General features: G+C 45.5%; 1 protein-coding gene across 2 annotated transcripts in view; it reads left to right on the top strand.

Moving 5' to 3' along the window:
• The window catches only part of cep76 (centrosomal protein 76), a 78,934-nt gene that overhangs the window by 30,867 nt on the left and 35,393 nt on the right, over positions 1-12,674 (top strand). For both annotated transcript variants that reach the window (XM_070877019.1, XM_070877018.1), the window contains 2 exons: positions 2,896-3,120; positions 11,857-12,042. In XM_070877019.1, coding sequence (XP_070733120.1) covers positions 2,896-3,120; positions 11,857-12,042 — 411 coding nt within the window. The remainder of the gene's footprint in view (positions 1-2,895; positions 3,121-11,856; positions 12,043-12,674) is intronic.

The raw sequence follows: 12,674 nt of genomic DNA, 5'->3' as shown, positions 1-12,674 counted from the left end.
GCCGTTAATATTGTGAGAACCTGTGCCCCCCTGCCCCCAAGTCCTTCTGCTCTTCCACAGCAATGAGACTACTGTTCTCAGAAATAGGAGAATTGAGTAAGGTTTTCAACTGAAACAATTGTTCCTTTTTCATATGATCCAAACCTGGAGCCTATCGAAGATAAATAATGAGTGCAGGTGTCTCGTGCTCTAATTGCACAATGTGCCAGCTGACCCTTTGGGTAAAGGCAAAGAAGGGTCCCTCTCTCCCACACACGGACACGGGGCAGACATAATCGGGATCGCCGCGAACTCCCATCGGAAGACGTTGAACGAGACTTTCCACCTGTCGGGTGAAACCCCTGGTCTGACTCGGAGCGGATCTGATCGATTGCACGAACTGGACTCGGTTAATGCGGAGAGGCAACCTCGTTGTAAATACCGTCACCTGGAAACAAAGCGAAATATATCACCACTCAAAAAAAAAAAAGTTCTGCACCAACTCTCTAAGGCTCAACCCTCCATACGATTCATGCTATGGTTTTATCTTGCCTTCTGTACAATGGGGAGGGAAGGGAGCAGGTGAGCTCTTGAGAAATAACGGGCAATTTGCGGTCGGAGGCTTCCTTCACAGAACACCTCCAACCCGAAAAAAATCTATGAAAGAACCTGGTGGTCCAGGAGGAATTTAGAGATTCGCTGCGCAGCGCATGAGGTGATGCCTTTCAGGTATGTACGTACGTACATGCTGGAGTCACGTGGGCCGGGAGCAACAATCACTATGCAGTATTCGCATTGATAAAAATGGGTGCTCCATTTGTACGGGCTCCAATTACTATCAATGTGAATAACCCCCTAAAATACCGAAACACCGCATAATAAATAAATAAATAAAACACCTCACATATTTAAAATTGAATGTTTTAGAAAAGAAATAAATTTTTTGGAATTTTTTAATTGTGCTTTAATAATAAAAAATAAACTTGCCTTAATGGACAGGGTTTTAAATATAAAAATTAGTGTTTAAATTTAATTTTTAAATGTTTTAAAACTCATGCTGGTACAAGTAAGCTATGCGCCTGCTTTTTCCAGGCGTAAAAGTTTGAAGGACATGAGTTGGGCAAATGTCCTACTCCCAGGGATGCGGAGGATCTGTCTAGAGAAATCTTGACAGATTGGAAAAGCCGATTTTCAGCGCTTGCGCGTTGCTTTCCAAAAACCGGCTTTTGTGAGGCCTCGCTGGGTCCATGTGCATTTCGTAAGGACCCGACGACGCCGGAATTTTCAGCCCAATCTGCTGTTCTTTGGGTTAGAGAGTCTGTGTCTATCACAAGCATCTATGGACTGGGTGACTGGGTGTAACATTTGCTGGTTAAATGTATTGAATGTGGTTCTATCAAGAATCTGAATATAATGTTGAAGACACTGTTTACCCACTGGTTAACTAGCTGGTGATCGCAATATTTGAATTGTTACTAACAGAGAATATTGAACCACTCCCAGAACATTACACATGAAAAGATACCATGATTCAGCAGTGCTGCAGGCAGTCTTTCTCATGATTGAAATAGACCCAGTAATGCGGTGTTATTAGTGCAATATATCGTTACAGAAAAGCTGGTTCAAGCAAGTTAAGTCATGAATGTTTTTCTTGGTCAGGTGAAGACTTCCACTTTTGAAAATTATTTCCATGGGCCACATATCATTTGTAGTTGAGGGTGAGCTCAAGAACTTTTGTTCTTTAATTTGTTCTTGGGTTATGGGGACCTCTGCCTTTATTGCCCATCCCTAGTTGCTCCGAGACGGCGGAAATGAGCCTCTGCCTTGAACCACTGCCGTCCTTGTAGTGATGATGCTCCCACATGATGACGGGTAGGAAATTCCAGGATAGTGACCCAGTGAAAAGGAAGGAATGACGGTATATGACCAAGTCAGAACGATGTGTCACTTGATGGGGAATTTGGGGATGAGTGTTCCCATGACATTGCTACTCTTGTGCTTCTAAGTGCCAGAGGTCGCAGGGTAGGGACGTGCGACTGAGTTAACCTTGGTGAGTTACTGCAGTGCATGCTATAGATCGTACATACTGCAGTCAGGGTGTTGATGATGGAGAGGGTAGATATTGAGTTTAGTGGCAGAAGCATTAATCAGGCAAACTGCTCTGTACAGATGGTTCCAAACTTATTGAGTGTTGTTGCGGCTACACCCATCCAAATGAGCACAGAGTATTCCGTGGCACGCCTGACTTGAGCTTTGTAGACAGTGGAGCGGTTTTGTGGGGTTAGGAGGTGAGCATATGCCTGGCAGGAAGTGATTAGAAGATCAAGCAAGCTAGAATGCGCTTTGAAAGGCCCTGAAATAATACAGCTACCCCCTTCCATAAATGTTTCCCATAAAATGTAATGTGACTCTCTGAGCCAAGTGAAAATAAAAATCTTATTTCACTTCATATTTGAACTATTGGTGCTTGTGAGCTTTGTCTCAGTGGGCAGAACTCTCATCTCTGAGTCAGAAGGACGTGGGCTCAAGTTATGAGGCTGATGCTCCAGTGCAGTACTGAGGAATGCTGCACTGTCGGAGGTGCCGTCTTTCGAATGAGGCGTTAAACCGAGTCTTTGGTGGACGTAAGTGATCCCATGGCACTGTCTCGAAGAAGAGCAGGGGAGTTATTCCCGGTGTCCTGGCCAATGTTTATTCCTCGACGAACGTCACTGAGATTATCTGGTCATTATCTCATTGCTGTTTGTGGGAGCTAGCTGTACACAAATTGGCTGACACATTTCCAACATTAAAACAGCGAATAAACTTCAAAAGTACTTCATTGGCTGTACAGCGCTTTGGGTCGTGAAAGGCGCTATATAAATGCAAGTTCTTTCTTGTAGTAAAGCCATTCATGTTCTCCCATTCACATTTCAGCAAATATTGATCCGACCAGAAGAAACCTATACCTTCAGGTTTTGGGTGGCAAAGCTTTCCTGGAGCATTTGCAGGAACCACAACCGTTACCGGGACAAGTGTGCTCTACGTTTACACTCTTCTTGCATTTTCGAAACCAGCGGTTCCGCTCCAAGCCTGTGCCGTGTGCCTGCGAGCCCGATGTACAGGATGGCTTTCTGCTGGAAGTTCACAAAGACAGTTTAGGTGAGTGACAGTTAAGGTCACTTCAGGTTTGAATGTAAAATCGATCCATCGGGTACATCTTAAGAGGTAACTGGCTTCCCTCAGTGGCTTAGTTGGTAAGTGCATGACCCTATGGTATCATCATACAGGCATACTGACCATTCCAGGTGCAATGCTGAGTCAGGTGGTACCAACTGGGGTAGTAGTTGGGCTCTACAAATGGCCTCAACCACCTGAGCTAGCCGAGGGGAAAATGTGTTGGGGTTGCTGTACTCAGTCACGATAGTGGAGCACTGTGGCTACCTGGGGAGCCTTAGCCCCAACAAGAGAAGGGTGAATTTGGAGCGGAAGCAAGAAATGCAGCAACAAATGCTTTTCCTACATCTGCCAGAGATTATGTTGCTTCGCAAAGTTGGATACTGTAGCTTAGTAGCTGCAGTGAATAATGAGTGGTTTAGGGCACGTTGACAAAAGGGGGTTAGGAAAGTTTGTGAGGCTGCTTTCTGGTGCAATCTGTTGGAAAATGAGAGAAATGTGGGTCAAGGTATGGATCACAGCACACTACTGGGGGCTGGGGAACAGCAAGGTTGCAGGATATTATATTTGAACTGTGGTGAAGAGGGAGTTATTGGAAGGGATCAGCTTTGTTGTTGTAGTATTTATGAACAATTATAATCCGTTTGTTGTTCAGCAGCGTTCTTTGTTATGAGAGGACCCTGAATACTGACTGTTGTTTGAAGTATCCTTTTTCTAAAAAAAAACACATTACTGAGGGAGGGGTGGAGTTAAATAGGGATGCACCAGCCAAAAGAAAGTTACATCATTATTTAAAACACTTGGGGCAAAATTGTTCTGCGCCCCAATTAGGGGCGGTAATCTTCTGCTGTCTGGCCCGAAAGTCCCGCCCTCGACGTGGAATTGGGCCGACCACTGTCTCTGGCGCTCCGTTCCCCCTTTAAACAGCACCCCTAGCGCGGTGTCTGCCAGCTTCGCGACCCTTCGACAACGTCATCGCCGGTTGCCCGGGGCGCAGTGCTGCTGAGGCAGTGCCTCCCAAACCTCTGGGATTATTTCCCGGGAGGCGGAAGTGCCCCCTCCCCGGGCAAAAAATGCCTTGCGCCCCCTCGCCGGTAGATGTTAACAGGGCTATAAAAAGGGGCAATTAATCCCCCACTGCCTCCTTTTTAGATTCTCATGATCAGTTTTAAAATAGGGACTCCACAATAACCCAATAGGGAGTCTACAATAACCCATGCACACAATGCCCCTACATACAGAACTCCATTATACAGGTTCATAGAAACATAGAAAATAGGTGCAGGAGTAGGCCATTCAGCCCTTCGAGCCTGCACCACCATTCAATAAGATCATGGCTGATCATTCACCTCAGTACCCCTTTCCCGCTTTCTCTCCATACCTCTTGATCCCAAACTCGGGACTGAGGCCATTACGGATTTCGCAACGTATTTCCGAAGTCCCGAATCAAGAAACGTCTGGTCCGAGGTTTGGGTATTTCCGGATATCGGAACCCTTCGGCCGGCCGACTTTCGTGTACGCTGCACAGGGCCTGTATTTTCTGATTTATCGCTGTGTGCTGACACCTTAATTGAGATGGTTCTGAGAAACCTACATGTACAAGTGGAGTTTTAAACCCTGTAATACCAGTGGATGCCCTTGTAATTAAAGAGATACCCTGTACAGGTAATAAAATTTCACTTTGACTTATTTTCGATCTCTTGCACTATAGTCCGGCGTACTGACTGTAGCTGTTCTGCATTGGTTGAACATGCTGAGCATTGAGTCTAGGATTCCTGGATGTCTTTTGGTTTTATCCTTCACTATTCTTACACCATACATGGAATACAGGTGTCACTTACTTTTTCTTCTTGTGTGCAGCACTTTAAATTTGTCGTTACTGGATTAAATTTTAGCTTTCAATTATCTGCCTAGATGCATATTTTATCCAGCGCAGTCTGTAATTTCTAAGCTGCCGCTTCTGATACCACTGACCTTCCTAGTTTGCTACTATCTTCAAATATGAAAAGGAATGTACTCAAAGCATGAAATATAATAAAGATTTTTATGTGTTAAAAAACGGTACAGGTATGAAATATAAAACAGTAAATTGAGGCTTTTATTTGGTAAATAGAGTACAGGTACAGACATGAAACAGAATCATCATCTTAGGCAGTCCCTCGGAGTCGAGGATGACTTGCTTCCACACTAAAAATGAATTCTTAGGTGACTGATGAGTCCAATGCGGGACCTATAGTCTATGTCACAGGTGGGGCACAGTGGTTGGAGGGACGGGAGGGGTGCTTGGATTGTCATGCGCTTCTTCCGCTGTCTACGAATGGCTTCACCTTGTCATGTATAAAGAATAATCTTCTTTCCTGTGATCTTCGTAAGTAAGCTGCACAGAAATAGATACAGTTACAATTGGCTGGAGGTTGTGCTTGAGGTAGAGGGCTCAGCTATGATGTCTGGGGCTGCTGATCGGCAAGCAATAGGATCATCGAATGTGGAAATTGCTGGTGTAGTTGCAGGCTGTAGATCTTGGGCATTCTGCTGCGACATCCTTTGAAACATATTGTCTAATGTTACTTGTTTAAATAATTTGGGCTTTTCATTGATTAATTTTTCCCGAATTCTAAATACCTGCATTATTTCCTCTTCACTTATGCAGTTTCGTTGCTCTAAGGCATTAATTAATTCTTGACAAAGATTGATTGCTTTGTCAATGGACACTTTTTCAACTTGATTATCGACATGAACATAGTCACCCTCACTGCTTTCATCCTTTTCTTCTGGATGCAAAACCATGTCCACAATTTCTTCATCTGTCACTGCATGCACAACGGGAGCATCGTTGTCTATGTCCATGACTTCTGCGCCATCGTCTTCATTCAATTCATTCGCAAATCAGCCCTCTTGCGTATTATAAAAGTTGAGCAATCATTTCCTTCTCCCTGGACATATGAAAGCCTTGAAAGTCATCATCAGCATTGTCACCTTCACTAAACATAGTTGCAGGCCAGAGATTATGCCAAGCATGTGACCACGGTATCTGTGGCTGAGCTCCTCCCAGAGTCACAGTGCGGATTTCATCCCCTACGGGGCACAACGGACATGATTTTTGCAGCGCGACAGTTGCAGGGAACAGCGCCAGCCCTTATACATGGCCTTCTTCGACCGTACAAAGGCCTTTGACACTCTCAACCACGAGGGTCTATGAAGCGTACTCCTCCTTTTCGGATGCCCCCAAAAGTTCATCACTATCCTCCGCCTGCTCCACGACTACATGCAGGCCGTGATCCTTAGCAACGGATCCATTACAGACCCAATCTAGGTCCGGACCGGGGTCAAACAGGGCTGCATCATTGCCCCAACCCTCTTCTCAATCTTCCTCGCTGCCATGCTCCACCTCACAGTCAATAAGCTCCCCGCTGGAGTGGAACTTAAACTACAGAACCAGTGGGAACCTGTTCAATTTCACCGTCTCCAGGCTAGGTCCAAGACCACCCCAACCTCTGTTGTCGAGCTACAGTATGCGGACGATGCCTGCGTCTGCGCACATACAGAGGCTGAACTCCAGGACGCAGTCGACATATTTACTGAGACGTACGAAAGCATGGGCCTTACACTAAACATCCGTAAGACAAAGGTCTTCCACCAGCCTGTCCTCGCCACACAGCACTATCTCCCAGTCATCAAAATCCACGGTGCGACCCTGGACAACGTAGACCGTTTCCCATACTTCGGGAGCCTCTTATCAACAAGATTCTACGAGATTCAACACCGCCTCCAGTGCAGCCTTCAGTCGTCTGAGGAAGGGTATTTGAAGACCAGACCCTCAAAACTGCCACCAAGGTTGTAGTAATACCCACCCTCCTGTATGGCTCAGAGACATGGACCATGTATAGTAGACACCTCAAGTCGCTAGAGAAATACTACCAACGATGCCTTCGCAAGATCCTACAAATCCCCTGGGAGGACAGACGCACCAACATTAACGTCCTCGACCAAGCCAATATCCCCAGTATTGAAGCACTGACCACACTTGATCAGCTCAGCTGGGCACGCCACTTCATTCGCATGCCAGACAAGAGACTCCCAAAGCAAGCGCTATACTCGGAACTCCTTCACAGCAAACGAGCCAAAGGTGGGCAGAGGAAACGTTACAAGGACACCCTCAAAGCCTCCCCGATAAAGTGCAACATCCCCACTGATACCTGGGAGTCTCTAGCCAAAGACCACCCTAAGTGGAGGAAGCGCATCCGGGAGGGCGCTGAGCACCTCGAGTCTCATCGCCAAGAGCATGCAGAAATCCAGCGCAGGCAGCGGAGAGAGCGTGTGGCAAACCTGTCCCACCCACCCTTTCCCTCAGCGACAGGAACTGTGGTTCTCGTATTGGACAGTTCAGCCACCTAAGGACTCATTTTAAGAGTGGAAACAAATCTTCCTCGATTCCGAGGGACTGCCTATGGGAGTTACCAAGTTCCATGCATCCGCAGCTGCCCATATGGCATCCTTCACAGAGAAATGTTTTGAGAACACTTTTATTCCCATGCCTCTTCACAGAACTAAGCAAAAACCTCATAAATTCGATTTTGTAAGACACTTCATCGGTCTCAAAATTCCTTGGTCCATTGTCTATATCAGTGATACATTTGGAGGTAAGTAGATTCGATGGACATTATCCTTTACTAAAAGCTCAGCATCGAAATGTGCTGAGCAATTGTCTAGCAGCAAGTATATTTTGCAGTTTTCTTCAAGGCCAGCTTCCGTGCAATGAGCACGCACCTGAGGGATAAAATGCCTTTCAAACCAGTTCAGAAAGATTACCCTGATTACCCATGCTTTCTTATTGGCATAATAATGCACTGGCAATACTCTCTCGCCCTTGAAACATCTTGTGTGTCCAAGCTGCATTTGCAGCAGCAAGCACAGTCAATCTATCTTTGGCGCCTTTTACACCTGCTGGCTGCGATTCTTCTGTTGCTAATGTCTTTCTCGGTACGTAGTGCCAAAACAGTGTGTCTCTTCTCGTCGGCATTGTACATTTGCTCAGCTGAAAGGTTTTCATCAGCAATTAGTTTGACGAACTCATCTATATAATTTTCAGCTGCTTCATGATCTGCTGAAGCTTTTACACCACATACTTTCAATTGCCTGATGCCATGACGCTCTTTAAATATGGCTAGCCAACCAGAAGCGTACTCACATGGACTTTCAATCCCCAGTTCTGCATGGAATATCTTGGCTTGTTGCACCACCATTGGGCCAGACAAAGGAACCTTTTCAATTCTCCTCTGTCACCACCACTCCATCAATACTCGATTCAGATCATCACATTTAGGCTTATGCATAGTTTTTCTCTTACTCATTTACTTCTGAACATCACTTTCTGCATAAAACTTCATCTGTTCTTTCCGTTTTCTGATATCATAAATGGTGGAGATTCCAACGCCATGCTCCTCACTCATTCTTCTCACTGAAGCACCTCTATCTAATCTCTGGAGCAATTCCACTTTCTTGACAATTGACAATGAACTATGCTTCCTCTTTGCTTTACCTGCATTACCCATTGGGGTATCTGTTGACCTTGTTGACATGGTTGCAATGTCAAACAACACAAATTCTCAATCTGTACCTGTGCAGACCTTTAAATCGGGAAAAACACCACAGCAAGTGAGTCAGGTTGGGTGGGGTCTGATCAAGGGGTGTACGTGGGTCAGCTGGGGTCGGCTCAGGTCACACATGGGTCAGGTCGCTCTATAATATACCTATCTTTGTTTAAAGCCACTAATTCATTTAGCAAAATGCTGATTTTACATAAGAACATAAGAATTAGGAACAGGAGTAGGCCATCTAGCCCCTCGAGCCTGCTCCGCCATTCAACAAGATCATGGCTGATCTGGCCATGGACTCAGCTCCACTTACCCGCCCACTCCTGTAACCCTTAATTCCCTTATTGGTTAAAAATCTATCTATCTGTGATTGGAATACATTCAATGAGCTAGCCTCAACTGCTTCCTTGGGCAGAGAATTCCACAGATTCACAACCCTCTGGGAGAAGAAATTCCTTCTCAACTCAATTTTAAATTGGCTCCCCTGTATTTTGAGGCTATGCCCCCTAGTTCTAGTCTCCCCGACCAGTGGAAACAACCTCTCTGCCTCTATCTTGTCTATCCCTTTCATTATTTTAAATGTTTCTATAAGATCACCCCTCATCCTTTTGAACTCCAACGAGTAAAGACCCAGTCTACTTAATCTATCATCATAAGGTAACCCCCTCATCTCCGGAATCAGCCTCGTGAATGGTCTCTGTACCCTCTCCAAAGCTAGTATATCCTTCCTTAAGTAAGGTGACCAAAACTGCACGCAGTACTCCAGGTGCGGCCTCACCAATACCCTATACAGTTGCAGCAGGACCTCCCTGCTTTTGTACTCCATCCCTCTCGCAATGAAGGCCAACATTCCATTCGCCTTCCTGATTACCTGCTGCACCTGCAAACTAACTTTTTGGGATTTGATGGTGGTATAGTGGTGAGCATAGCTGCCTTCCAAGTAATTGACCCGGGTTCGAATCTTGGCCATTGCAACCGATGTCATTTCAATATCTCTGTCGGGTCAGAATTGACTTGTGAGCTTGTAACAGTAGCATTTCATAACTAAGAATAATTGACAATGAAATGAATTTTGTTCCATTATTTGAAGGGGCTGCTCCTGAAATTCTGGCTGCACTTCAGTCCCACTCTCCTGATCTTTGGGCACCCTGTGCGGAGGGGAGCGGGTAGGTCTGAAGGCCTCCTCGTAGGACTGCTCCTGGGCACGGCCAAGGGTGCCATCAGCCGGTCCAGGCAGCGGGCGGTCGAGGGGGTCGTTCAACCTGACTGCCTCTCTTCCGCTCTTACATCCGGTCCAGGGTGTCCTTGGAGATGGAGCACGCGGTGTCCACCGATACGCTCGCGGCCTTCCGCGAGAGGTGGGCACCGGAGGGACTGGAGTGAATCATCACGCCCGGCAACCAAATTTTAATTTGATTTTACGTTTTAAAGTTTAATTTGTTTTAATTGCCGGTGCTTTTAGTGTCCCCTTCCCTTTTATAGGGGGCACTGGGGAAAAATTGTGATTTTAGTGCCCAAAAAAAAAAAAAACATACAAAAAAAAACCAAAAAAAAAGGAAAAAAAGGGCCTTGTAAATGTCTGGTGTGTCACCCAGGTCGGGTGGCACGGTTTAATGTTTTATGTTTTGCAGGTAGACTCTAAAAGAGTTTCATGCACAAGGACCCCCAGGTCCCTCGGCACCTCAGCATGTTGTAATTTCTCCCCATTCAAATAATATTCCCTTTTACTGTTTTTCTTTCCAAGGTGGATGACCTCACATTTTCCGACATTGTATTCCATCTGCCAAACCTTAGCCCATTCGCTTAACCTATCTAAATCCCTTTGCAGCCTCTCTGTGTCCTCTACACAACCCGCTTTCCCACTAATCTTTGTGTCATCTTCATGTAATTTTCTTAAAATCATGAAAACTTCAAATAGCAAAATTCACGGCTCGGGTCACACGTGGGTGAAGCCGGGTCGGCTGGGGTCACATGGGTGAGGTTAGGTTGGCTCGGGTCACGTGGGTGAGGTCGGGTCAGCTCGGTTCAGGGTCAGGGGGCATTGCGATCACAGCTCCGTATTTATGCGGTTTGAAAACAAAGACTGGTTTTGGGAACCAATTTCAGATGACTACACTGTACAGATAGTGCTGTACCTGTATTTTCTAATGCGCCATTTAATGGTGAGTGTTGAGCAGCTATGATCAGTGGAAAAAAATGTCCGGTTTTCAGATGCCTATTTTGTATTGCGGCGTTTAAAAAAAGTACAGTATCTAGTTTCGCCGAAATCTTGCGCCGGTGGTTTTTAAATACTGCTAAATAGTGGACTGCCAGCGTGCAAGACTGGAAATAGCGCTTTTGCCTTAATTTTGACTTTTGGCACACCTGTATTCGGGACGACAAAAAACACCTGAGAAAAATCTGCGTTGTAGCCCCAAAAACAGCGGTATGTATGAAGACCTGCAAAAACGGTAAGTTAAAATTTTTATTTTAAAATTCTTTTTCAGTGATTCAATGGTTAAGTGTCCTATGATTTTTTTTGTTGTTTTTTACAATTTTATTTTTGTGTTTTTCCCCCCTCCCAAAGTGCCTCTCTCAGCGGTAATCAGCCTCGGACTAAAGTTGGCGAGGACCGCAGTTTCCGCTGCAAATTCTCGTGCAATGCTGATTTTTATTGCTGGGCTTTAAAAAAAAAGTAGCGGAATGATTAGCGATATTTTTGGCGAAAATGATGAAAAAATACCGCTATCACCAAAAAAACACATTTCTAGCCATTTTTTCCAAATAAAATGCCAGATTTCGGAACATTTTCCGGATTCGGAAGACGCCTCCACGGATCAGCATGATGTCCGGATTTTGGAACATTGCGGATTTTGGAACTCCGGATTTTGGAGGTCGATCCTGTAATATAAATGCACTAGTGGTATCCTGACATTGGATCCGGTGATCATCGCTGGGAATGCTGTTAAGCAGCAGGTTTCTTTATCAGATGGTGAAGGTTGTCTACATTCTCCTCGGTTACAAAATGGAGCTATCTCCAATTATCAACTAGAGTTGCTTATTGTATTAAAATATTTTGGCTCCTGAAGAACCTGATCTGCAGGTCAAGTGTTCTGACTTTTATTTCTTCCTGGCTGATCATATCTAGGTGATGGCAGTAAGATGGCTGACGCAACGACCTTATTATCAATATGTGATCCTGTACACATGGTCCTTATAAAGACCGATACTGCTGGTGAAACAACACTAATGGCATCGCACTACTTGGAATGGCGGTCTCTGCTGAGTTCACCAGATGGAAAAAGGAACATGTCTGTAGAGCTATTGGGTGTAGGTAAGAATTCCATTATATTATCTTGATTAAATATTTACATTTGGAGATTAGTTATTGTGTCAATGACTGCATAGAGAAATTGCTATCAGAAGCACAATCTGTCCTGCTCTCTCACTCCTATGAAGAGAGATTGTGTAGATTGGACCTACACTCTCTGGAGTTTAGAAGAATGAGAGGTGATCTCATTGAAACATATAGGGGCTGTAATTCGGTGGTTTGCGCTACTCATTCGGGCCGCTAAGCACGTACCAACACAGTGGCGCAATGTCCTCTCCTCCTGAAAACTTCAGTGGAGGGATGGGGGCGACGCTAAGAGGTAGCGCTGTGCACTCTAGCGCCACCCACGTGGTGACGTCACTGAGTGGGCAACGCCCCCTCGGTGCCGCGCAAAATTGAATTGAAGCCCCTGCTTTACCGGCAGGCGCTGTTCCCGACAGGTAAAGCAGACGTTCCCACGAAACAGTGGGGCGAAATGGCTGCGGAGGAGAAGGTAAGTGGCTGCAAACAACTTTATTCATTTTAAATTACATTACTTATCTGTTTGACTGCCTTAGGTCAGGTTAGGGATCCCCTTCTCTGCAGGATTTGAGCTGGTCGACCTCCCCTCCTCTTTAGGCACTAAAACGCCGGCA

Source organism: Pristiophorus japonicus, chromosome 1 (genome assembly GCF_044704955.1).
Source record: "Pristiophorus japonicus isolate sPriJap1 chromosome 1, sPriJap1.hap1, whole genome shotgun sequence".
NCBI lineage: Eukaryota > Metazoa > Chordata > Chondrichthyes > Pristiophoridae > Pristiophorus > Pristiophorus japonicus.
Note: the sequence above shows the minus strand (reverse complement) of the source record. Positions and strands in the feature narration are given on the sequence as shown.